Source organism: Excalfactoria chinensis, chromosome 4 (genome assembly GCF_039878825.1).
Source record: "Excalfactoria chinensis isolate bCotChi1 chromosome 4, bCotChi1.hap2, whole genome shotgun sequence".
Taxonomy (NCBI): domain Eukaryota; kingdom Metazoa; phylum Chordata; class Aves; order Galliformes; family Phasianidae; genus Excalfactoria; species Excalfactoria chinensis.
In genome coordinates this window covers 82,375,078-82,398,083 of record NC_092828.1, presented here as the reverse complement: position 1 = coordinate 82,398,083, position 23,006 = coordinate 82,375,078, and the positions used below count along the sequence as shown (strand labels likewise).

General features: G+C 54.8%; 4 protein-coding genes and 5 non-coding genes across 10 annotated transcripts; 2 read left to right on the top strand and 7 right to left on the bottom strand.

Annotated features, from left to right (window-relative positions):
- Positions 1 to 32: 32 nt before the first annotated feature.
- DKC1 (dyskerin pseudouridine synthase 1) lies at positions 33 to 9,147 on the bottom strand. The gene is made up of 15 exons (XM_072336037.1): positions 9,010 to 9,147; positions 8,764 to 8,825; positions 8,523 to 8,609; positions 8,161 to 8,252; positions 7,487 to 7,671; positions 6,965 to 7,029; positions 6,271 to 6,397; positions 5,805 to 5,935; positions 4,673 to 4,816; positions 4,291 to 4,411; positions 3,460 to 3,578; positions 2,844 to 2,947; positions 2,324 to 2,390; positions 1,553 to 1,711; positions 33 to 1,315 (listed from the first exon to the last, which is right to left on the bottom strand). Exons 1-15 carry the CDS (start codon positions 9,023 to 9,025, stop codon positions 1,244 to 1,246), a joined length of 1,551 nt encoding a protein of 516 aa, XP_072192138.1. The 5' UTR covers positions 9,026 to 9,147; the 3' UTR covers positions 33 to 1,243.
- LOC140252324 (small nucleolar RNA SNORD83) lies at positions 3,307 to 3,382 on the bottom strand. Its single transcript, XR_011903606.1, has one exon. It is a non-coding gene; the product is annotated as a small nucleolar RNA SNORD83 (small nucleolar RNA).
- Positions 3,858 to 4,105, bottom strand: LOC140252333 (small nucleolar RNA SNORD17). Its single transcript, XR_011903614.1, has one exon. It is a non-coding gene; the product is annotated as a small nucleolar RNA SNORD17 (small nucleolar RNA).
- On the bottom strand, positions 5,515 to 5,648 carry LOC140252331 (small nucleolar RNA SNORA36 family). The gene has a single exon (XR_011903612.1). It is a non-coding gene; the product is annotated as a small nucleolar RNA SNORA36 family (small nucleolar RNA).
- On the bottom strand, positions 6,013 to 6,088 carry LOC140252325 (small nucleolar RNA SNORD83). The gene has a single exon (XR_011903607.1). It is a non-coding gene; the product is annotated as a small nucleolar RNA SNORD83 (small nucleolar RNA).
- On the bottom strand, positions 6,618 to 6,864 carry LOC140252334 (small nucleolar RNA SNORD17). Its single transcript, XR_011903615.1, has one exon. It is a non-coding gene; the product is annotated as a small nucleolar RNA SNORD17 (small nucleolar RNA).
- Positions 9,148 to 9,313: 166 nt separating the features above from the next.
- LOC140251879 (40-kDa huntingtin-associated protein-like) lies at positions 9,314 to 10,605 on the bottom strand. The gene has a single exon (XM_072336038.1). It carries the CDS (start codon positions 10,501 to 10,503, stop codon positions 9,457 to 9,459), a length of 1,047 nt encoding a protein of 348 aa, XP_072192139.1. The 5' UTR covers positions 10,504 to 10,605; the 3' UTR covers positions 9,314 to 9,456.
- A 641-nt stretch (positions 10,606 to 11,246) lies between these two features.
- Positions 11,247 to 13,730, top strand: LOC140251880 (probable G-protein coupled receptor 34). 2 transcript variants are annotated; one of them, XM_072336041.1, is made up of 2 exons: positions 11,247 to 11,350; positions 12,702 to 13,730. In XM_072336041.1, the coding sequence occupies exon 2, from the start codon at positions 12,717 to 12,719 to the stop codon at positions 13,728 to 13,730; it is 1,014 nt and encodes a 337-aa protein (XP_072192142.1). In that variant the 5' UTR covers positions 11,247 to 11,350; positions 12,702 to 12,716. The 2 variants fall into 2 exon arrangements, with proteins under 2 accessions (XP_072192142.1, XP_072192141.1); XM_072336040.1 differs by lacking the exon at positions 11,247 to 11,350 and adding an exon at positions 11,620 to 11,657.
- Positions 13,731 to 15,625: 1,895 nt separating this feature from the next.
- Positions 15,626 to 22,510, top strand: TRMT2B (tRNA methyltransferase 2 homolog B). The gene is made up of 13 exons (XM_072335108.1): positions 15,626 to 15,786; positions 16,336 to 16,600; positions 17,536 to 17,590; positions 17,990 to 18,109; positions 18,574 to 18,673; positions 18,850 to 18,920; positions 19,359 to 19,505; positions 19,599 to 19,693; positions 20,193 to 20,407; positions 20,659 to 20,760; positions 20,908 to 21,027; positions 21,283 to 21,382; positions 22,142 to 22,510. The coding sequence occupies exons 2-13, from the start codon at positions 16,416 to 16,418 to the stop codon at positions 22,266 to 22,268; spliced, it is 1,437 nt and encodes a 478-aa protein (XP_072191209.1). The 5' UTR covers positions 15,626 to 15,786; positions 16,336 to 16,415; the 3' UTR covers positions 22,269 to 22,510.
- The last annotated feature ends 496 nt before the right edge of the window (positions 22,511 to 23,006 follow it).

The window sequence follows — 23,006 nt, the reverse complement described above, 5'->3', positions numbered from 1 at the left end:
CCTGCTTGAGGAGTCAGGTAAGCAAGAAAGTCACCCATTCAAAAATAGGGCTTTTATTATTATTTTCTTTAATATATAAAAAAAAAAAAGTGAATAAAAATTAACTTCTTTTCAACCCAGGTTCTGACAGCCATTGGTTGCTGTCCACGCTGACTGCATCTCTAGCATTGAAGGGAAAAGTCAGATGATTTAAGACTAAAACAATTGAGGAGGCTAAGACAAACGTTACAGGATCTCTGCAGGGAGAGAGCACAGAACAAAGCAGCCAGGATCCTTCCCTACTAAAAGAAGCTAAAATCCTGGCACTGTTCCTGTAATAGAAGGAACCTGCTCCTGCTGAGCACACTCCCTTTAACGCTTGGTGCCCCTGTGCACAGCTGCCAAGCCTGCGTTCAACAAGCCCTGTAATAAGCCCAGCTCTGCTCCTCCTGCAGCTGCACCCCCCACCCTAACACCTCCTGAGCATATAGATACCAAGAAACAGCAGAGGCAGCTGAGAGAGCTGCCGCCCCATTCCAATAACTAGATTGGAGCCAGCACTGGCAACATCACTGTGACACACTGGGCCTGGGATCAGCTCACAGCTAACAAGCAGGTCCCCGCACTAAAAAGCACAAAGCAGGAATTTCATGTTCTAATCCTTTTATGATGAAGTTGAAAAGAGGTACCAAAGAATGGACATCTGCTCTCAACTAGCTGAGGGTCAGGCCAAGTATACGGCCAGGTTAAAACCAACCTGAGCCCCTCAAATAACCAATTCAGCCATCTCCAGAGGTGCCAAACCCTTCCAGATGGCCATGGCTAAGCCAGTCCCTCCAGACACAAGCACATTCTGTAACTGTCGGGTAACAGTTTTGACACTGGAAGAGAAGGAAGAGGCAAAAGAGAGAAGGGAAAGTGTTGTTCCTCCCTTTCATGGTGAAAACAAACCCCAAAGAGCAAGGAGCCGCATCTTCCATGAAGATACCACTACAACTGGTATCAAGGTGTCCAGCTTCACAGAGCAATTCAGTGCAGGGCCAGTCGGGCACCACACTCCTCTGGCTACCCTTAAAACAGGATGAGGAGGGGTGCTGGAGCAGGGCACGTCCTGGGCAAACAACTTCTCACTCATATGCACAGCAGAAAAGGAACTTGGAATTTGCTGGCCCCTCAGCTGCACGGGCAGTCCTCTTTTCCTCAAGGTCTCAGACTTCTCCCTCCCTAACGATGAGGTTTGCCTGCTTTGGACAGATCCAGTTGCTTACTCTGAGCTCTCTTCTACCTCCTTCTGTTTCTTTTTCTTCTTCTTCTTCTTGGTGCTGGTTTCACTGATCTGCAAAGAGGATCGAGAGTTCAGGAATGAATCCAAAAGGCATCACTCACTGCTCATCTCAGGGTGACAATCCAGCCCACATGAAGTCTAACACAGCACTCAGTAAAACTCTTTCACCTCCCATTGCTTCACACGCAGCCCCAGGTGTCCAAACACCACACAAGCTTATCCCAGGTGCCCAACAGACAGCAACTCTTCCCAATGCTTGAACCATACCATGGCAGCGCCGTCACATACCACTTCTATTTGTTCTTCCCCACTCTCAGCTGCTTCCTTGGCTTTCTTTTCTTTCTTCTTCTTTTTCTTTTCCTTTTTGCTCAGCTCCTCTGCTGGTGGAGTGGCTGGGGATGGTGGGGGGCTCACAGCCTCATTTTCACTCTCTGACTCTCGCTTCCTCTGTTAGGAGAGCACATTGTCAGACTGTTTTCCCAATGAGCTCAAGTGATGGAAAAGCTGTTTGCAAGCCCATCACAACTGCTGTTTTCCCCCGACTCAAAACTTCTCAGTAAGCAACACTTCAAACACGAGTGTGAACCACAGACTGCCAGAAATCCCTTCCATCATACAGCAGAGGAATTCCTTCCTACCAGAGATACACCCCCAAATTGTACCCCAAATCCTCCTATTCAAAACACTGCTGCACTACCTGCAAGTCTTTATTTAGCTCCTTACATCAGTGCAGAACTCCTAACTCAGGGAGCTCCATATGCAGTGTTTGCTTGAACTCCTTAGATGAACCAGATGAACTCCAGAAAGGTTCTCTGGCACAATGACCTGGCACTGTAGCTCCATCCAGTGTATTTCTTTGGATGCTGCAGCTTTTACAGTACTCCTCATTCCCACTTACTGTGCTGCACTATACATAGACAAAGATGGGGACCAAAAGGACAGAGCAATGGAAGCACTCTCAGCTCTCACACAGGCAGGTTCTACCACAGAGGTAAGCACAAGATCCAAAACAGTCTCCATAGCCCAAATAACCTTAAACCAGAGAGCAGCAATACTCACTTTTGGAGCCCTTTCCACCTCTGACACAGCCTGGGGAACTTTAGCTGCCTCTTTCTTGGACGGCTCTCTAAAAGAGAAGAGATCTCAGGCTGAGTGGGACTGCTGCTGCCCTCTACAAGTACAAAGCCCCCTCCTCCTCACAAGGGCTCCCTAACCCACACAGACATTGGGTAGGGGGGCTAAATGTGGGGATGACCTGCAGACTGCACCAGTGCCAGCTGGACAGGACAACAGCAGAGCCTCCCCTCTTTCATTTAGCAGACTGACTACCTCCAGAGCCACAGGCACAGGCTACAGAGGGATAACCATCTGCTCAGGGCCTTTCACTCCAGCCTGGCGCACCACCAGCATGTTCCCTGTGACTCTGAGGAACACAGCTAAACACCAAGGGTTCAGATAGCAAATTCACCTTGGACCAGGTCTGACATGCTAAGCACAAAAGGCGGTGCCCAGAACAGTGCTCGTTGCATGCAACCCATCACTGCGCCCACCACTCTGAAGCTGCACACCCTGTACCCACCTGTAATCCACGTATTCCTTCTTCCAGGAATCTGGTGTGCACTCGTTGGGCTTCCCATGTTTGTCCAGCAGGCCCTTCTGGATCATCATCTTCTTTTGACTGGCCTGAGAGCAAAGGACAGAAGGTCAGACCACAGCTCCATGAAGGAGAAACCATCCCTTGGGCTTCAGCCACCCACCCTAAGGAATAACCCAAGGACAAAGCCAAGGCAACAACTGCACTGGCTTAACCATTCTGAGAACCTTCTGACAGCTCACAAGAAACACCCACTGCCCTGCAGCCTATGTCTCAGACAAGGAACAGGCAGGGGGTATCTGTAATCACCTGCTGATTTGTACGAGAACAGCAGCAGACAACTGCGTATCACTAAACTCAGATCCTTGGCCATCATTTTTCCTCCACCTGAGTGACCAACCACATTTCAGCTGAAGCACTGAAACTGCACAGCTTCCTGCCCCTCCAGAGCCATCAGCATGGGGTGATAGATGAAGGTCATCTTTGCACAGGGTGCTAATGCCAACCAGTTGACATCATTTGGCTCTTGAACACAGACCTGAAGTGCCTGCAGCCCCACAACTGGGCACCCACCAACACCACTGAGTCCCCAGCTGCTCACCTTGGGACCGAGGCCCCATTTGCGGGGATATGTGTCTCTCTCCATGATGACTCTCTTGATCTTTGCTACCACACCATGGTCGCAGGTAGAAATGACAGCAGTGGTCATCAAGGCAATGGCTGCAGAAACAAGCAGGGAGCTTAACGACCCATTACAACAGCAAAACCATGAGAGTACAGATGCAAGAGTATGTTGGGTTCAGGCTGCTCCTCCTCTGGCAGCACAAAGGAAAGACAAAACGCCATATCACCCTGAAAACCTCGCTGGAGGAAAGCTTGCACTCAAGCTTCAGAAGATGTCCTGCCCAAAGGCAGTGAGCCGATATGACCACATCAGTTTGAAAAGGCTCCCACAGCTGCCAGTGAGGCACAGCTGGGATTTTCATCAGGTGGCAGCGTGCAATCAGATGTCATCCCTCGTCTCAGTGAGGACAGAGCCCCCCCAGAGAGGGACCCTGACCCTGCCAGCACCGCTTTGCTCCTGCAGGCAGCCAGCCACACACCACAGCAGCCCCCAGCAGGACGCTGGGACACTGCAGGGTCTCTGGAGGCTGCACAGCACCCAGACCCTAGAACAGGAATCGGGGTGCTGCAGGAGGGCAGTGCCAGCGCACTCAGAGAATGGATAAACTTCATCATCACCTCATACACAGCACACCTGAGCTCTGTGCAACTGAAACACTGAGGAACGCCTCACACCTTGCTGAATAATAGCTTTTAGGGAAGCACTACTTAAACCTCCCCATGCGCTGGGTCTCAGCTAATATAACTTCACCAGAAAGTAGTTTGTTATTTCTGCATAGGTGGGCACAGGAATAAGCCAGTTTCATACCTAGGCAGATAGCTTCTCCTTTTGTGGTGATGACTACTATCTCCTGATTAAGCTCAATACCATCTTCATACCTCAGGACACCAGGCAGCATGATCTTGGCTCCATAGCAAATGGCATTAACCTAAAGAGGAAGGAACAGAAAGGCCTGTAAGCAACTGGAGGACAAAATCAATGCAAGAAGTACCTCTATTTTTGCCTTCCCATTGTCACTACTGTTATTAACAATAACACTAACATGTTTCTAGCTGACTATCAATACCAGGTCCTACACAGCACGCGACACGACAGCGCTGTGCACCATGAGGACCCCGATCCTTCCTTTATGAGCTGCAAAAGACAGGACACAACCTCTGCATCGAGCAGCCCTACCTCAGGAACTCACCGCACTGTCTTTCATGACGAGCCTCTTGTGTGAGGTGAGCAGCTTCTCCAGGGGCAGGATGACACGGCGCAGGTAGCTGTCATCCTTGTTGTTGTCATACTGCCACTGTGCATCCAGCACGTCGTGCATGGTCACCATGTTGTCCTGCAAAGACACAGCCCCTATGAACTCCCCGCCGAGCAGCCACCAGCTTGAATCATGCACAAAAGACAGAGCTGAAGCCTAATGGCAGATAGCGTGCTGGAAAGGGGGGAAATTGGTGCCCAATTCAGAAACACCTACAAAATCTCCATAGAAAAGGCAAGAACAAGCATGTCCTGCTGGCAGCTCGAGGACAGTCTCATCTCTGCTGCTTCAGGCTTCTACCTGCCCAACATCACACTGCACTGGGATCAAGTGTGCAAACTGTCTACGTGAAACACTTTTCAAGCGGGACCAAGCTTAAATACCTGGGACTTCTAACAAATAGATGAAAGAATAAAAGCCTGAATTAATCAGCTCATGGATCTGTAACATGGGATAAGTTACTGAAGCAGCTGCAGCCATCCATCACCTTGGATTCAGAAATGACCGCCAGTGACTGCAGCTCTGGTAAGAGCACAGACAGGGCAGCACTTGCACTGATTCAAATCCAGCTTTGCAAGCAGAGAAATTAGTCCTGGAGTTTGAATGGGCAAGTGGGAGCCAGGAACAACCAGGTGGAGAACTGTGCAAAGTGCTGAAGAGCCCACAGAAGTGCACATCCCAAGAGCCATTTGCTAAGGCACAGTCCCTGCACTGCACCCTGACAACAAGTGATCATGCTGCTGAGCTCGTGTGCCTGAACTCCAGACACGCGTGTGGTTTGTAGGCTGAGAAACACAGGTGGCATAAAACAAGCTTTCAGTCACCAGGGTGCACTTCCCAGTCATTTCTGTCCCAAAGCTTAATTACCAGAACAGGGACAAGACCCTGAACTGAACTCAACACTTTGGTTCTAGGCTGCCTATGGCAAGTGCCACAACTGCCAGGTCTATTCACAGCACTTCCCAGTCACCGTACACCTACAACCAGCACCAAAGAAAGACCATATTGGGGAACTCCTGCAATCTCCCAGTTTCTAGTTACACTCACAATCAAATCACCACCCTACCATCTCTCCCAGGATGCCCGACCGCACTCTCCGGAGCTCCTGCATTTGGCCCCCAACACCAAGCAGCAAACCAAGGTGGACACAAAGCGTTCGGATGTATGTTCCTGCTTCACAGCTCACCCAGAAGATACCTGAAACACAGGAGAGAATTTATATGTACAGCTACCACCGAGCCACATCTACAGGCTCCACATCCAGCCCCTCACAGAGCCATCAGCATGGGGTGATAGATGAAGGTCATCTTTGCACTGAGTGCTAATGCCATCTAGCTGACATCATTTGGCTCTTCAGTGAAGGGTGCAAAACTAACAAAGCAGGTGAGACTTGTTTCTCAGTGTAAATAATGCACAAAGCATTTACTGCTCAGTGGGTGCAAGGATCTGTATCTCAGTACACCTGCAAAGAATGGGAAGCAGCACACGAGCTGTGAGAGTAACCAGACAAAGGCAGAAAAGCTGTATTTTACCCAGTCTTCTCTCAGGATCGTACTCCACCAGCTTGCTCTCATAGATGGTCCTGACTCTCAGCTGTCGTTTAACAGCAGCAATGAGGGGCGGTCGCTGGAAGAGTGCTCCTGTCAGAGTTTCTATGGCCTGAAGGTAGAAGCAGATGAAATAACACCTCAAGATGGGCCATTAGCACAGCTGAGCACCTCAGGGTCTCCAGGAATGAAGACCTTTATTTGTGAGTGACAGGCTCATCACCACGTGGTTATCTCATATTTAAGAAAGCTGGTGTGAACTAATGATGTGGTCAAAATGCTCCCACAGCTGCCAGTGAGGCACAGCTGGGATTTTCATCAGGTGTCAGCGTGCAATCAGATGTCATCCCTCGTCTCAGTGAGGACAGAGCCCCCCAGAGAAGGGCCCTGACCCTGCCAGCACCGCTTTGCTCCTGCAGGCAGCCAGCCACACACCACAGCAGCCCCCAGCAGGACGCTGGGACACCGCAGGGTCTCTGGAGGCTGCACAGCACCCAGACCCTAGAACAGGAATCGGGGTGCTGCAGGAGGGCAGTGCCAGCGCACTCGGAGAATGGATAAACTTCATCATCACCTCACACACAGCACACCTGAGCTCTGCTCCTACCCGCTCATCTCCCACAGGAGCTGAACTCTTTGCACAGAGTACCGGCATGGCCAACAGTGTGCTGAGACTTACCCTGGCAAGTTGAGCCTCACTTTCAATTGCATTGTGCAGCCGAACAATTCCCACATACTCTTTGCCTGAAAGAACGACAAGAGCAGTCAGGAGCGGCCACTTGCATTTAATGTTGACTCAAGGCATGCACTGCCATACAAACAGCTCTCCTAGGAGGTGCGCACCACTCATACGCTATTCTCTCCCCAAATCAATCTTAGCTGCACGTTTATTTCTTCATTGTGTTTTATTCCTTGGGATTTACACACTTGTGCCTCAAGTTGAGTTCACACATAAAACCTGTCTTTCAGACCTGTTTTCATTGACCTAAAAGAGCCCAAACCCCAGAGAAGCAATCAGAAAAACCACCTGAGACAGCACGGGTGTGCCCTCGATGGCTGGAAGCAAGATGGATAAGCAATCCAGCAATCCTTGAGCTAAAGGCTCTGAAGGCTTAGGGCAAGAATGAAAACCTCCTTGTCCCCAAAAGAGCTCTGCATCTCCTCAGCCACTCTGACCACGGTCCCGTGGCAATGAACCTACCTGCACTCTGCTGAGACTTGACGAGCCGTGTCGCCCTCTCAATGCACACAATGAGGCACCCAGTCACCTTAGGGTCCAGGGTACCACTGTGCCCTGTCTTCTCTACTCGAAGGATGCGTCGGATCCACGCCACCACCTCATGGGAAGATGGATTGGAAGGCTTGTCCAGATTGATGAAGCCAGACCTATAGAGTGAGATGACAAGTTAAGAGCTACACAATGGGGCTAACAACAGCAACGTGAAAAACAGGATGAGGTCTGTCGTGGTAACATAGAAACATCTCTGAATAAACAGCTGGACAGCAGCTGAGCCACAGAGCTGCTCCACCGAGCACACATGGAGCTGTGTTCACACATGCCATGATTAAACACTGTTCTCCATTATGCTACCACAGCTCAGTGTAAAATGCTGCAGCTGTGCTCCAAGCCGGCCCAAAACCCCGTGCAGACTGAATGGCTCTCCAGAGAACTACTGAGGGCTCTTCTGGCCCACATCTACCTGCAGAGCAGCCACAAACCCAGAACAAAGCCACCTCCACAGAAAGGAGGTCCCAGGCAGACATTCACTGCTGAACAACAAGACAGAGTCAAGAGAAAAAGGAACCCGGAACAGGATGTGCTTGTGAGATGTTAACTGAGGAAGAGAATCCAACATTGTGGGCTGTCACACTCACCGTATGTATTCAGAGATCTCCCTCTTCAAGGGATTAGCACCGGAAGGGAGGGGTGTGTAGTGTGTTGTCAGCACGTTGAGCTTGTCGAAGTTCTACGAAAGCAAAGCAAGGAAACGATTTTAAGCATCACCAGATGGAGGTGAGACCGAGGATATCAGCACTCCTGGTTGCACAGGGAGTGCTGCTTTGCATTCAGGTTGACGAGCCTCTTCTAAAGGCCAAAACGACTGCAATAGCAGCACAGACGAGGGGCAGGAAAAGGAGCAGCACAAATAAACCCAGCAGGGCCCCATCGCAGAACAGGAACACGAACCAAATCCGAGCAGAAAGGCTGAGAGCCGCCTCCCGTCCGCGCCCGTTACCTTCAGCAGCAGCGGCCATTGGGACGTGTCCAGCTGCGCCACGCGGGACTCGGGCTTGATCAGGAACTCCTCGGTGTGCTGGATGTCCTGCGGGGCACAACGGCGGCTCAGGGCGGACACAACGAGGGCTCGGGGGGAGCCACGCGGTTGTTCTCTCCCCGCCCGCCCCTCCCCCCGCCCGGCGCCGTGTGAGACACGTGCAGCCCATCGCGGCGCTCCGCCAGCCCCGCGCCGCCCTCACCGCCACGTCCTCGTCGGGCAGCGACCGCTTGTCCTTCTTCCGCCGTTTCTTCACGTTAGAACCTACGGGAGAGACGCGTTCAGCGGCCCGCCGCACCGACGAGGCGCCATCCGGGCCGGCCCCGCCGCCGGGATCCCCCCCCCGCTGATCGCCACGCGGTCCCGGACGGCACGCGGGACACGTCGGGCTCCTCCCGTCCCGCTGCGGGTCCCGTCCCGCTGCGGGTCCCCTCCCGCCGCCGCTCACCGTCCCCGTCCGCCATGACCGAACCGCGTGCTGCCGCCGCCGCGCCGAGAGCGGAAAGACCGCCCCTTCCCGACAGCCCCCGCGGCACCACGTGACGCCAGGTGGGCGGAGCCCCACGCTCCCGCCGTGCGTGACCACGCCCACTCGGCGACCCCGCCCACCGCCCCAGCAACCAATCGCTGCAGCCATGGAGCGCTCGCACCGCAGCTTTATTACAGACACCGAGCCGGGCCGTAACACGGTGTAACACGGCATTGCACGGCGTTACACAGCATCACACGGTATTACACAGCATCACCCGGCATTGCACGCCCCGCCGGCGGGGCTCATGCAACCCGAGCCCGTCCCGCCGGCAGCTCCCGCGCAAGAGAGTTCTGCAGCAGTGGTGGAGCAGCGGGGATCCTCCAGGCCCGGCACGGACACAGCGCAGGGACAGACGGAGCGGTTTCAGAGCCCGTGTCCCGCGGGGCTGAGCGTGTCCTGCAGCACCAGGTGCAGCAGGTGGTTCTGCTCGGCGCTCAGCAGCGGCCACAGCTCGGCCTGCAGAGCGCGCAGCGCGGCCGCGTCCTTCTCCTGGCAGGCCAGCACGGCGGACTGCAGCAGCAGGAAGAGCTCGGCGGGCAGGTACCCGGCGGCCGCCGGCAGCCCTCCGCCCGCCGCGCCGCCCTCGGGCATCTCCCAGCAGTACTGCTCCAGCGTGCGGGCGTGCTCGGGCGGCAGCTTGCCGGGCGGCGGCTGCAGGAGGAGCAGCAGCAGCACCCGCGACACCTCGCAGGTCACCAGCGCGTCCAGGAAGGCGCCGCCGGGCGCGGCCCCGCCGCTCCCCCCGATCCCGGCTCCGGCCAACGCCTGCGCCCGGGTCAGCGCCGCCAGAGCGCCGGCGTAGTCGCGGCCCAGCAGCAGGCAGGAGGCGCGCTCCGTCAAGCAGCGCAGCGCCTCCAGGGGCAGCCTGGCGGCCGTCAGGAGCTCGGCGGCCCTCTGGAAGTGCGCGGCGGCGCGGGCGGGCCGGCCCGTGTCTCGCAGCGCCGCCGCCAGCTCCAGGCAGAGCCCGGCCGCCGGCGCCGGCTGCCCCCGCTCCAGGTGCAGGCGGGCGGCGAAGGCCCCGCAGCTCTGCGCCGCCGCCAGGTGCTCGCCGAAACCGCCGCGCAGGGCCAGGCGCTGCCGCAGGTCCCGCTCCTGGCGCAGGAAGAGCCGCGCCGCTTCGCCCAGCGCCGCCGCCTCGGCCGGGCCGTGGAACAGGCTCTGCGCGCAGCGCGCCACCGCCAGCTGGCACCAGGCCGCGTAGGGCAGGCTCTCCTGAGCGCGCAGCTCCCGCGCCAGCGCCGCGAACTGCTCCGCCGCCTCCGCCACGTTCGGTTTCCGCAGGAAGCGCCGCCGCAGTTTGGCCGACACCAGCCGGTACCGCGACAGGAAATCCCCGTCCCCGCCGCCGGGGCCCGGCCCGGGCCCGGAGCCGCCCGCCCCGCCGGGCCCCGAGCCGCCCGCCGCCAGCATCGCGCGTCGCCGGGAAGTGACGCGATCGCGCCGCGTCCCGCTCTGCGGCCTTATCCCGCTGGACAATCGGCATCCGCTGCCGGGTCGGGCGGGGAGGGGCGTCGACGGGGGCGTGGTCTCGCGGGAGCCCCGTCCGGTGGGGGCGTGGTCACGTCATGCCGGCCCCGCCCCCTCAGCGCCGTGCCGGTCTGTGCTCCGTGCCGCCCGGCGCCCCGCGGTTGCTGTCCCAGGGCACGCGGGCCGGTCCCGCGGCAGGGCTGGCTCCTCCCGTACACCAGCTGAGTGCAGGCGGTGCTCTTCCTGCCTTCAAAGCCACACGGGGCCCGCGGGTTGGCAGGTCGGCTTTATCTCTTAGAATTACTCAGCAGGGGCAGGAGGTGAAGCTGAGCCAGCAAGACATACCGAGACAAGGAGGAGAAAATGGGCTCGGTGGCCTCTGCTTTCCCCTCACTGTGCTCTGAGATTTCCATGCATGGAACAAGACGCATTTCCTATCCTGCCCACACGTTGCTACAGTTTGTGGGATGGGATGTTGGTGCCAGGTACACAAGGAGCGTAGCCAAGGGTTCAAAACTGAGCCCTCCTTCCCCCCGTCCTCTCAGGCCCTTCCACCCACCGCAGCCATCTGCACCTGCGTGGGCAAACTCAGAGATAAAGAAATCCAGGAAGGTGGAAGCTGTTGCGGCACAACCTGCTCCAGGCATGTGGCTGCTGTTGGTTTGGAGCTGGGTGAGGGCTGGTGGGGATGAGCTGCCTGGACTCTCACCTCCCACCCCCCTGGGCAATCCCTACCATCCCCTAAAGGCCTCAAGCAGAAGTGCTGGCACGGACAAGCTGTTATTTGGAGGTATTTCAGTGCCTGTCCATTGCTCTGCACTCCACACGGCAGGGGGAGGTGCAGCCCCAGGGCAGGGAAATGTGGGCCTTAGTGTGGTACCAGTGTGTGGTGCACCTGGGTGCACTGCAGAGCTCACCTCCTGCACGACCTCCCCCACAAGGGCCGGGAGGGGAAAACCAGAGGAGCCCACGTGGGAGGGGCGGTGGAGTGGGGTGAGGCTCATGGGTGGGAGGTGTCATCACCAGCCAAGGGCTTATAGGGGCCGTAAGGAACAAGGAGCTCTGTCACAGGCTGTGCAAGGGCTGAGGAGTGCCAGGTGAGGTGGGTGCCTCTGGGTTGGGGGGGCAGTTGGCGGGGGGGTCATGCTCGGAGCTGGGAGGGAGAGCCTGGAGTTGAGCAGGGTTGTGCTGTGAGACCATTTGTGGATGGCTGCCACACTGCTGTGCCATACAGACACCCACAGCTGGGGCTACCTTTACGTGCAAACTGTGCTGTCTGTGCGCACAGCTCTGCACAGGGGCTGTGCTGCCCCTTGCAAAGGATTTGCAGAGCACTGTGATGGGTGCGCAGGCAGAGCGTGCTGCTCTGAAACCATCAGGGTGGCAACACTGCTGTGCAGTGAGCTGTGAATGTGGGGCACTCAGTCCCCTGGTTTTCTATGACTGTGAGTTGCAAGCAGCAAGCTCATGGAGCTCTGCAGCCTCCATCCAGGCGTGCTGCCCTGCCCTGCTGTCCCCGCATGCTGGGCAGGTGTGGAGAGAGCAAAGAAAGGCATTAGAGAAGTTGTGGTATGTGGGAGGGAAGTCAGAGATTTCTGCAGCTCTCAATCACTCAGCATCACGGAAAGTGGAAAGGGGAGGGAGGCACTGGGGCACGCAGGAGCTCACAGGCTCACAAAGGGCTCTGCAGGCAGTGGGGCAGGTGCAGGCAGAGGATGTGTCAGTGCCCAGCATTGGATCCCAGGGCTGCACATGGTCTGAATTAATATTCGCTGTACCTGTTCCGTCGCTTGTGTGAAATCAGAGCTTGAGTTGGGCTGACCCCCCTCCAGCAGCTCACCCCGCACACAGCCACAGTCTCATCTGCCCCTTCCTGACCTCCCTCATGGCACAGAGCTGGGAGAAGCTGGGACAGGCGGGAGCGGACTCTGCTTTCCTACCAGTGTTTAATGGGCACATCCTCAACAGACGTTTCCCTACAGAGAGCAGGCAGAGCCTGTTCCTTGCCCAGAGCCATTTTCCCATTGCATCTGGGGCACTGGGTACCACAAGTGGCTGTGCTCCCTGTGTTTCCCAATGCCCACATGCCTCCAGCTCACCCCAATACCCCATTACAGCTCTCCCTGCATATCGCATTCCAGGTCTGCACGCTCACGATGGACCCCCTGAGCACCCCTCCTCCTGCCATTGAAGTCACTGAGCAGCTCCTGGGTAACTCCTGCTGTCAGATCCACGATGGGTTCCTCTCAGTGACTCTGCCCGTGATGTACTCACTGATCTTTGCCATTGGGCTGCTCAGCAATGTGTTGGCACTCTGGGTGTTCTCACGCAGTGTGCAGCGCCAGACCTCCATCACTGTGTACATGAGGAACCTGGCACTCTCTGACCTCCTGCTGGCCCTCTGCCTGCCCTTCCGCATCGCCTTCCAGGACAGGAGTGAGCCCCGTGTCTTTTGTAACATTGTTGGGGCCTTCTTCTACCTCAACATGTATGTCAGCATCACCTTCCTCAGCCTGATCAGCTTGGACCGCTACCTGAAGATCATCCGGCCCCTCCAGAAATACAGGATTCACACCGTGTCCCGCAGCATGTTGGCCTCTGGGATGGTTTGGGTGGTGAACTTTGCCTTCATGCTGCCCTTCTTCTTTGAGAAAAGAGGGAAGGGACCCTGTGACCATAAATGCTTCCACTTCAGGAGCAAAAGCACCACGGCAGCAGCCCTCAACATGGCCGCAGTAGCCGCCTTCTTCATTGTGCTGCTGCTCTTCCTCTACTTCTATGGCAAGATATTTGCCAAGCTGCACCAGGTCTCCTCAGTGAAGGCCCAGCAGCTGAACAAGAAGACCAGCACAAGAGCCATCACTAAGACCTTCGTGGTCCTGATCATCTTCATTGTCTGCTTCACCCCATACCACACTGTCCGCATCCCTTACATCCTGGCGCAGATCGGGGCCATTTCCAGCCTGCCCTGGAAGCAAGGTCTGCACCTTGCTAACGAGCTCGTGCTCTGCATCTCAGCCCTCAACAGCTGCCTCGACCCCATTATCTTCTTTTTCTTGTCCAGCAGTTTCCGCAGGGCCGTGCTCTGCACCATTCAGGGCAGGCTGAAGGGAGCCCTGCTGAGCAACCAGGGCAGGCTGACCCCCAGCAGGTCTGTGACAGAACTGTAGGGTCAATGTCCGGGGAATGGGATTTCCCCATTGCAGATTGTCTCTGGCTGCTGGTATTTATGGGAAAAGGCTTGCTGGGAAGATGGAACCAGGCCACGAGACACGGCTTGGTGGCATGGTGTGATGGGTCAGGGTTGGCCTTCGTGATCATAGACACCTTTTTCCATCCATAATGACTCCATGACTCTACAGTTCATGTAACACCACCAGGATCAGAGCCTCCGTGGGAGTAAACAAGGAGGAAAGGACAGCTGGGGTCCCAGCTTGTTCCTACCATAGCTGACATGGCTGAAGAGCACATTTCTGAGCACGAACAAAGCTGGAAGTTCCAAAGGAGATTTGGCCTTGGCAGCCCAGAGGAGCAGAGCTGCAGGCAGAGCTGGGCTCCTTCACAGATGGAGGAGAGGAGAGGAGTGAGAAGGAGAATGGGCAGTGAATCATTGCTGAGGACACATCGCCTTCTCACCAGAAAGAGGCAGAAAGGGATGGGACAGGAGAGGTGCAAAAGCATCAGGGAAAGATGAGGCGACACTCATCAAAGCATCATTCGTGGAGCAGGGGAATATTTTGTTCCATGATGGAGCCCAGAGATGAACACTGCCAGACTTGCACTACAGACCTGCCAGGAAATGTTGCAGCCCTGCAAACCCGCAACCCCAAACCATGTCAACAACAGCTATATCCTCTCATTACCACAGCCTCTGTAACCTCAGCTCAGCCCCAGTGCCTCTGTGCACTGAGAGTTTGGGGCTTCCTTTAGCTCTTTGCTCTTATCAGCAGCACATTTGCAGGGGCTGGCAGCTCTCCTGGGCACAGCACAGCTCGCTTGGGGCCATTGCTTCAGGAAGGTTGCAGTGGGCAGAGGAGCTGCAGTGCCCCCTGAGCCCCAGTGGGAGCAGCCTGCTTTGAGCTTCTCAGCTCTGCTGTTCTGCAGCAGCTCCTAAAGAGAAACCCACAAGGGATGTGAAAGTGTTGCTACCTTCATCAGCACCTGTTGAAGGGAATATTTCTCTGTATTTTTATCCTGTTCTATGCCCACACCTCATTTGTTCCTTTATTTTTAAGGCAGTGCAGAGGTGGAGCAGCAGCCTGCCCTCCCTGCTGGGCAGCAGAGCTGGGCACTGAGGGGTGGGGGCTTGTTCAGACAGAACTGCTGTAGCAACCACAAATCTCCAATACCTGAATAATACTTGGGGGAATAAAATGTTTCCTTAAAGACTGAATGCTCTGGTCTTTCCAATCAAGGTGTGAGCAGCTTCAGCCCTCTTTTCTCTCTGTATGATGAACAGGAGAGAGGGATATTTCACCCAGAGGGTGGTGACGCACTGGAACAGGTTGCCCAAGTTGGCTGTGGATGCCCCATCCCTGCAGGCATTCAAGGCCAGGCTGGATGTGGCTCTGGGCAGCCTGGTCTGGTGGCTGGCAACCCTGCACATAGCACGGGGTTGGAACTGGATGATCTTTGTGGTTCTTTGCAACCCAGGCCATGCTATGGTTCTGTGATGATCTTTTTAGCAGAGTTGGGGGGAAAAACAGAGCCAGCAAAGGTTTTCCTGTGGAAAGCTGCAAACGAAGATCACAGCGCTGTTTTTCTTTTCCGATCTGTGCTGCTGGGCTGCAGCAGTGATACTGTGGTTCAGAAGCCTCAGCATTGCAGCAGCAGTGCCTGTGTGCAGTGCTCAGCGTGCAGGAATCCCCCCGCCTCCATGCAGCCATCCTCCCCCACAGCAGAAGCCGCAGGGCTCGTGGGGCTGTGCTCAATGCCGGGTGCCCCACATCTCACCCCCTGCCCCATCCCCAGCATGAAGGCGGTGGGATGCAAGCTGGCATCCTTTTCACTTCTAGCTCCAAGCAGTGCTGGGATCATTATCTCTGGCAGGCAGGAGGTGACGTGCAGCCGCGGGGGCTGCTGGGAAGCAGCGGTGGTTCCGCTCTGCTGTGACCCCGGTACGGCCCTGCTGTGATCCCACTGTGGCCCCAGCACAGCACACAGCTGCTGCTGTCCTGCACCCATCGGATTCCGCACTGCGATGGCTGCAGCCTGCAGCTTTCCCAGGTGAAAAGCAACCTTTTGTTCCCTTTGCATGTGAGGGAATCCCTCCCTGTGTTACCCCGGGGCTGCTATTGCCTGGATAAGAATTTTAGTTGATATGTGCTTTGTGATGATGGTTTGTTGTACGGTTCAATTGGTGATGGATGTGTCACACGGTGAAGCAAAAAATAAACAAATTCCTGCTTCAAGCATACTTGAGACCCCGTCCTTTTCAGCCATGATCGATTAAACTGTTGGGGTATTATGCTGTAAATCACAGTAGAATATTATGTGGTGGTTATGCAAAGCAGCAGCCGTTCTGCTCTGCCTCATTTCAGTAAATGGAATGATATCTGTGCAATGTTAACCCCAGGCCTGGGATGTCTCCAGGAGGCTCAACTGAGCCCAAACCATTGCACTGATAGCTCTGGGTCACTGCTGCCAATCTTAGTGCTGGGAAAGCTGAGCAGTTGAGCTCTGATCCGGGGGGAGTTTGCAAAATTCCCCATGATGCTCAAATCTGAGGATGGAAAGGACCGGAGAAGCATCATGCCTGTTGCTGCTCTATTCCAGGTGCAGCTGGGGCCCACAGCTGTGACATCTGCTGACGCCAAGGGGCTGGAGGGCTCTGAGCAGCCCCTCTGCTGCCTGCCATGGCTCTGCCCCATGTGTCCATGCTGACACGCCGGTGCCTCCGCCTGCTGACCCCGCAGCCCATGCTCCTGAGCAGCATGCCTGGGTGGGACTGCAGACAGCCAACAGGGGAGAGAGCAGCTAAGAGGAGAAGGAAGAAGGGCAGAGAAGGCTGCAGCCTGCCAGCATCCTCCTGGGAAGAGAGGTATGGCAGTGGGAGGTGTGTGCTGCTTGTGGTAGGGGAGCATTGGGGTATGGAGGGCTGCAGTTAGGAAGGTCCATGTGTTGCATGCTGCATGCACAGCTCAGCTGTCTGCTGTCAGAACCCTGAGCAATCACGGTGTTTATTGCCCTCAGCAAGCACCAGCCTGGCTGCGATTGTCAGTGCCAGAGCAGGTGGCTGCACTGAGAGCTTAAAGGTTTCACCTCTGTCCAGGTAGAAATGAGTGGCTCAGCTGTGACAGAAGTAATGGAAAGGGCAAATGAAGAGGCCTAAGCAAGAGGGAAGGAGCTGGGACAGAGCTACTGCCCTGCTTGCAAGCAGAAAGCACTGACCCCTGTGATTCACAGTTGTGTGCTCAAAATCAGATGGTGATTTGGAAGCAGCTCCCAAAGCCCCAGTGGGGAAGAACAGCAGTATATCCATCTGAGCACCTGATAGACACTTAGGACTGTTTGGGTTATATACATCTCACCCCATCCTCTCTTATTTTCTTCACACAAGGAAGCTTTGTATGTTGCATTCCTGCTCCCCTTGACTTGGATATAAGCATCAGTGGGTTCTAAGGCTGCCACTGGAGGGTTGGCCACATCCTTGAGCCTGTAATTCCCCTTATACAGTGCAGAAACTGCATTGGTCTGCATTGGGTTTCATCCTATGCAGCTTTCACAGCAGTGACCAGCAGTGTGAGCAGGCAGAGGGTGCAGCAAGCAATGAGAGGAGTGTCTTGTTTTTCTGTGGGAAACCTCCAGGGAGACAGAGCTGTTCTTGGCTCTGTCCTCTAATGGGGGCTCATCCAGGACACCAGGGGCCCAGGCTCAGCCTGTTTTGTGCTCGCTGTGGCTGCTGTGTTTGTTGTGGCTCCTGGGCCCTCCCACCCCAAGCAGCTCTGAGCACAAGCCCTCAGTTGTGCTTTCCAGGCTGGCAGATGCAGCGACGCCGCTGTGGAGGCTTCCATACCAGGAGCAGCTGCAGGTAAGGTGTGCTCACCTGGAATTTCTCCATCGTGTTGCCCCAACTCTCCCTTTCCATCCCCTTGAGCAACTGCTCAGTGGGGATCTGACACTGCAGCCTGGTCCATCCTCATAGAGTCACAGAATCATTAGAATTAGAAAAGACCTCAGAGATTGCCAAATCCCACCCCATGCTTACTGAACCAAGTCCCTAAGCCCCACCCTTTGTTGCCTTCATTCTTGAGTTATTCTAAAACACAAAAGGTGCTCAGGCCCTGCCCAGTGCAGGACTGGTTAACAGAGTCTTCAGTCATCCAACATCCCAGACTTACCCTTGGGGCCACGGTCTCTCCATTGCTCTGTGGTACACAGAGATTGTGTGGTCCTGTGGGAGTGTTCCTGGCTTAGCACTGCTCTGTAGGTGAAGTATGAGAACCTGAGAGAGGTTCTGCAGACCCTGACGTCGCACCTAGAGGAGCTGGGAGGAGGCGTGCAGGATCCCAGTGGGCTCTGCTGTCCCCTGCAGCCCGTGGTTCCCTCGGTGAGTGCCTTGGTTGGTTCCAGAGGAGGTGCCTTGCTGCCTTCTGCTCTGCAGGCTGCAGAACAAGAGCTGTATGCTCTCACATCTGCACCAGCAGTGGTGACTGCTGTTGCTGTCACCACAGCTGAAGCACAGCAGCCACTGTACTGCATCTACCGGTTGGGCTCCACAAATGCCCAGCAAGTGCTGTTGAATGGCAACGGGTGCCACTTTTTGTGCATGGAGGGATTCATTGACACCCCTTTGCTTCGTCTGCACTCCCATGTCAGACTGCATTCTGTCAGACTATCCCTCTGCTGCCATTTGTCACATGGCAACAAAAGGAACTGGGATATTGTTGGGAAGCTTTAACCCTACCCACCAGCATCCCCCTGTGACATTGTGGGTCAACATCATAAAACAGGTGGCATCACTTTTGGAGCAGCCCTCATACAAAGCTTTCATTTCCTTCTTTCCTCCCACAGCCCACTGTCAATGGGTACCGCAACAAGTCCACCTTCTCTGTGAACCGAGGGCCGGATGGGAACCCCAAAACAGTGGGGCTGTACGTGGGGACGGGCAGAGGTCAGTATGGGGCCAGGAGTGGAGCTGGGTGAGAGCTGCTGGGTTTACATATCACCTTTTCTTCTCTTTTGCACCATGGGATGGTTCAGAGGAAAAGCTTTCTTCCAGCTTACAGTGCTGCACGCTGCATGGTTTGCAGTGAAACAAGCCCCTCACAAACCCATCTTTCTCTCCAGCAAGAAATATTGTCTGTGTGAGAACTGACCACATGAAGAACATCCCCCAAAAGCACACACAAGTGGCCCAGGTAAAACAAATATCACATCTGTCTGTAGAAGGGAGGATAAACAGTGCCAGAGCTCCTCCTGGGGCAACACTGCACTGGTTGTGTGTATGTGTATGTGTAGTATGTATGTGCATGTATATGCATGTGTAGTTATGAGGTGGTCCCAGGTCTGTTTTGATTCTGGCCAATGGAAAAAAATGTTTTTTGAAGCATAAAAGTTAATGCTGGAACCTCAGATGTGTCCCCTGGAGCAAAGTTAATGGAGCAGCAATTAACTGCTATTTAAAACCGATGAGAATCACGAAGTGGAACGACAGAAATGTGTCGTTTTCCTCACAAAGAGCTTTCTCTTGGTGTTCAGCTGAGATAGCATAGAGGGCAATGGTGGAACGGTCACTATTTGGGGCACAACAAGGCGCGAGGATGAGGGCTGTGCCCCTCACTGTGCTCTCCATGCAGTGCTATGAGCAGTTCATCCGCCGCTCCCCGCTGGGCTCCTGCATCCTCTTCCATGAAGGTGGGCACTGGAGGGAGCTCGTGGTGCGCACCTCCCAGCACGGCCACACCATGGCCATCGTTACCTTCCACCCCCAGCAGCTGGGCCAGGTGAGCGGGGCTGGGACAACTCCAGGCCATCCCAATGGCTGTCATGGAGCTCTCTGGGCATAGTGACCCAACCCTTCCTTCCCTCTCTTCCAGGAGGCTCTGGCTGTTCAGAAAGAACTGCTGAGAGAGTTCTTCACTCATGGACCCGGAGCAGCGTGTGCCCTGACGTCACTGTACTTCCAGGAGAGGTATTGGTGCTTGGGTGGCTCTTGTGGGCATGGCTTTAAGCTGGCTGCACTTTGCGTTCGTCACGAAGCATCAGAGATACTTGGATATGGTTCTGTCCCTTGGGAGCATTAAGCCTGGGGAGCAAAAGGGAAAACATAAAGTGCTCTTAGGGAGACGACCGGTGGACTGGGTACTGCCAGGCTGATGGCTGCACTCAGTGCTCTTAAGGGTCTATTCCAACCTGAATGACCCAGCAGTTCTATCATTTCCAAATCACATCAGCAGCAAAAGTGGGAATACATCCCAGGGCTACAACCCTCTACTAAGGGCCGCAACTCCACCCTACATCATCGTGACCCTATTCAATTCTCCGTTCAGCAAGTTGCAGATCCCTTGAAGGTGTCACAATTCCTTGATCGTGTTGAAATGTTTGTATGGAATAAAAGCAATTGGGCAGCCCAGGAATGGGGCAATGAAACGCTGTCCCCCAGCAGGGTGTTATTTTATGTGTCCTTCCAGCACCATGACGCGCTGTTCCCATGAGCTGTCACCCTTCCAGCTCCTTCATGGAGAGCCACACATCTTTGAAGACGTGCTGGGCCTGACGTTTCGCATCTCTCCAGACGCCTTTTTCCAGGTGAACACAAGTGGAGCAGAAGTGCTGTATCGGCAGGTCAGGGAGCTGAGCCAGGCTGCTGGAGACACTGTGCTCCTCGATGTCTGCTGTGGGACGGGTGAGCAGCATGAATCATAGAGCAGTTGGGTTGGAAGGGATCTTAAAGCCAACCCAGTCCCACCTGTGCCATGGGCTGGGTGCCCCCCATCAGCTCAGGCTGCCCAGGGCCCCATCCAGCCCGGCCATAGGCACCTCCAGGGTTGGGACACCACAGCTCCCTGGGGCTGATGCTTTGCATGCCCAACATTATCTCCAGTGCTTGTTTTTCTACATGGAAATGCAGAGTGTTTGTGAATCCCTGGTTTCTAGGCACTATTGGTCTCTCTCTGGCTCGCCACGTGTCCAAGGTCATTGGTGTTGAGATAGTACAGAAGGCAATAGAGGATGCCAGGTGGAATGCAGCATTCAATGGTAAGTTCAACCACTGCCATTGCTGAGAAACCTGAAGCAAAAGGGAAGGGTTGCTCCTAACTACTCCCTCCACTCAGCAAAGAGTGGGGTTTTGTGTTGGGATGTCTGAGAGTGCTCTTTGTTTGTGTGCCTGCTTTCTCTGTGCAGGAATCTCAAACTGTGAGTTTCACAGTGGAAAGGCAGAGGTTGTGTTACCAGCACTGCTCTCATCATGGGAGGATGCCCGACCCCTTGTTGCAGTGGTGAACCCATCCCGGGCTGGGATCCGTAAGGATATACCATTTATTTTCACCTTGAAGAGACAGTTTTGATCAAGCTGTGTGTGAGCTGTTGAGCTGGCTCCAAGCCCCCAGCTCACTCATTCTCTGGCCCTACAACCACCCTCGTGGCCTCTACTGGTTTGGGCCAGTATTGGGGAGTCCCAGACTGTCCCTAGAGCCCAGATGCTGCCCAGTGCCATGGGGTGTCCCCAGGAGCTGGAATGTCTCCAGAACGTGGTGAGATGGTGCTGTGCTGTTGCAGATCACAGGGTCGTGAGGGCCATCCGGAGCTGTGGGGCCATCCGAAGGCTGCTCTACATCTCCTGCAAGCCAGAGGGTGAAGCCATGAGGAACTTCCTGGAGTGAGCAGCCTCCCTTTTTTCTTTTCTGCTGACATTAGTGACCACTGTTGTGTGCCCTGAGGACCAGGACCTGAAGACCTGTCCTCAGCACAGGAGGGTTTTTGTTATTACCAAATTTCACTGGGTTAATTCTGCAGGTGGCACCCTGGTCAGTGCGTGACTAGAAGTGGTTTGTGCTTTTGCACTGCTTTGAGTTTACCTGCAAGCTGCATTGGTTGAAGTAGTGGGTATTCTTGGGGCTGAGTGCCAGCAGAAAGCATCATTCAGGGGTAGAAAACAATGCAAAGGTGCTGTAATGACACTGTGCACAGCCCTTCCCCAACATGGCATGGAGCGTGGTGATGCACTGGAACAGGTTGCCCAAGGAGGCTGTAGATGCCCCATCCCTGCAGGCATTCAAGGCCAGGCTGGATGTGGCTCTGGGCAGCCTGGTCTTGTGGTTGGCGACCCTGCACACAGCAGGGGGATGAACTGGATGATCTTTGTGGTCCTTTGCAACCCAGGCCATTCTATGATTGTATGATTGTATGATAGCAGTGCAGCAGGGTGTGGGATACCGCATCCCTACGCTCCCTGCAGGAAGGTGGGCCTCCAGCTAATCCTAGGATTAGCAGTCACCTCCTTAGGGTTAATCACCCAGCTGACGGATGTTAGCCATCCTAAAGATACCCTCTTAATGCCTCCTCAGTGTCTCTAATGGCACGGGAAAGCTTATGCTGCCAGTCTGAAGGTTGCTCTCTGGGTCTGTTCTTCCTGCAGGCTGTGCTGTCCAGCTGACCCAGGGAAGAAGCTGCAAGGAGAGCCGTTTGCCCCGATGCTGGCTGTCCCTTTCGACATGTTCCCTCACACTGCTCACTGTGAGCTGGTGCTGCTGCTCACCCGCTGACAGCGAGGAGGTTTGTAGCTCTGCAAGCTCAGGAAGCGACCTCCTGATGTCCTTAAGGAGCGGATGTGGCTGGGACTTGAACTTATTTTTATACGAATCTCAAGAAATGAGTTCTTTTCTGTTTGCTCTTACTGCGGGTTGCCTAATCTATATGGAAACAGAATGATTTCTGGAAGTTGTTTTCTCATTGGGTTGCTCTCTAATGGCCAAATAAATAGATAAATCAGGCTAACTGCGTAAACAAATAGAAGGTATTTGTACGTCGTGCTCTTCTCATTGGCTGGCAAGCTGTGAGCCTCAAAGGTGCTTGAAATTCTCTCCAGCCTCCTTCTCTCTTCAGAAGATGAAACTGCTGCAGGTTGGAGGTTGGTCTCCATCAGCAGAATTTGCTTCTACTGTCAGGCTTTGAATTTCCTCAGAAAGGAGAAATTGGTTCAATGGATATTAGCAGACTTCTAAGGAAACGGGGAGAGCTCCTGCCCTAAGGGCTCTGCCTGCTGGTATCTCTCACAGCTGTGATTTAGTCCTAAGGAGCCCTGAGCTTCATAGGATCATTGAGAATGGAAAAGACCTCTTAAGATCATCAAGTCCAACTGTACACCTATTGCCAGTATTCCCCTCTAAGCCATGTCCCTAAGAGTTTGGGACAGTGCCAGCCACCTTCACTGGGCTCTTCAAATACATGGGTCAGGACCTGGGGCTTGTTACAGCAGATCCTACAGCAGAAGGAGGTGATGG

Bases quoted from the DNA above. Each gene is read 5' to 3' on its own strand.
- DKC1 (XM_072336037.1), bottom strand. The intron at 2,948-3,459 runs GTGAGCAGCTGG...CTTTGCTCTCAG, and splicing joins AATGGGGCCTCGGTCCCAAG to GCCAGTCAAAAGAAGATGAT. The intron at 2,391-2,843 runs GTGGGTACAGGG...CTTCTCTTTTAG, and splicing joins AAGGAATACGTGGATTACAG to AGAGCCGTCCAAGAAAGAGG.
- LOC140251879 (XM_072336038.1), bottom strand. From the start codon at position 10,503: ATGCTGGCGGCGGGCGGCTCGGGGCCCGGCGGGGCGGGCGGCTCCGGG.
- LOC140251880 (XM_072336041.1), top strand. From the start codon at position 12,717: ATGGACCCCCTGAGCACCCCTCCTCCTGCCATTGAAGTCACTGAGCAG.
- TRMT2B (XM_072335108.1), top strand. From the start codon at position 16,416: ATGGCTCTGCCCCATGTGTCCATGCTGACACGCCGGTGCCTCCGCCTG. The intron at 18,674-18,849 runs GTCAGTATGGGG...CTTTCTCTCCAG, and splicing joins GTACGTGGGGACGGGCAGAG to CAAGAAATATTGTCTGTGTG. The intron at 20,408-20,658 runs GTGAGCAGCATG...CCTGGTTTCTAG, and splicing joins CGATGTCTGCTGTGGGACGG to GCACTATTGGTCTCTCTCTG.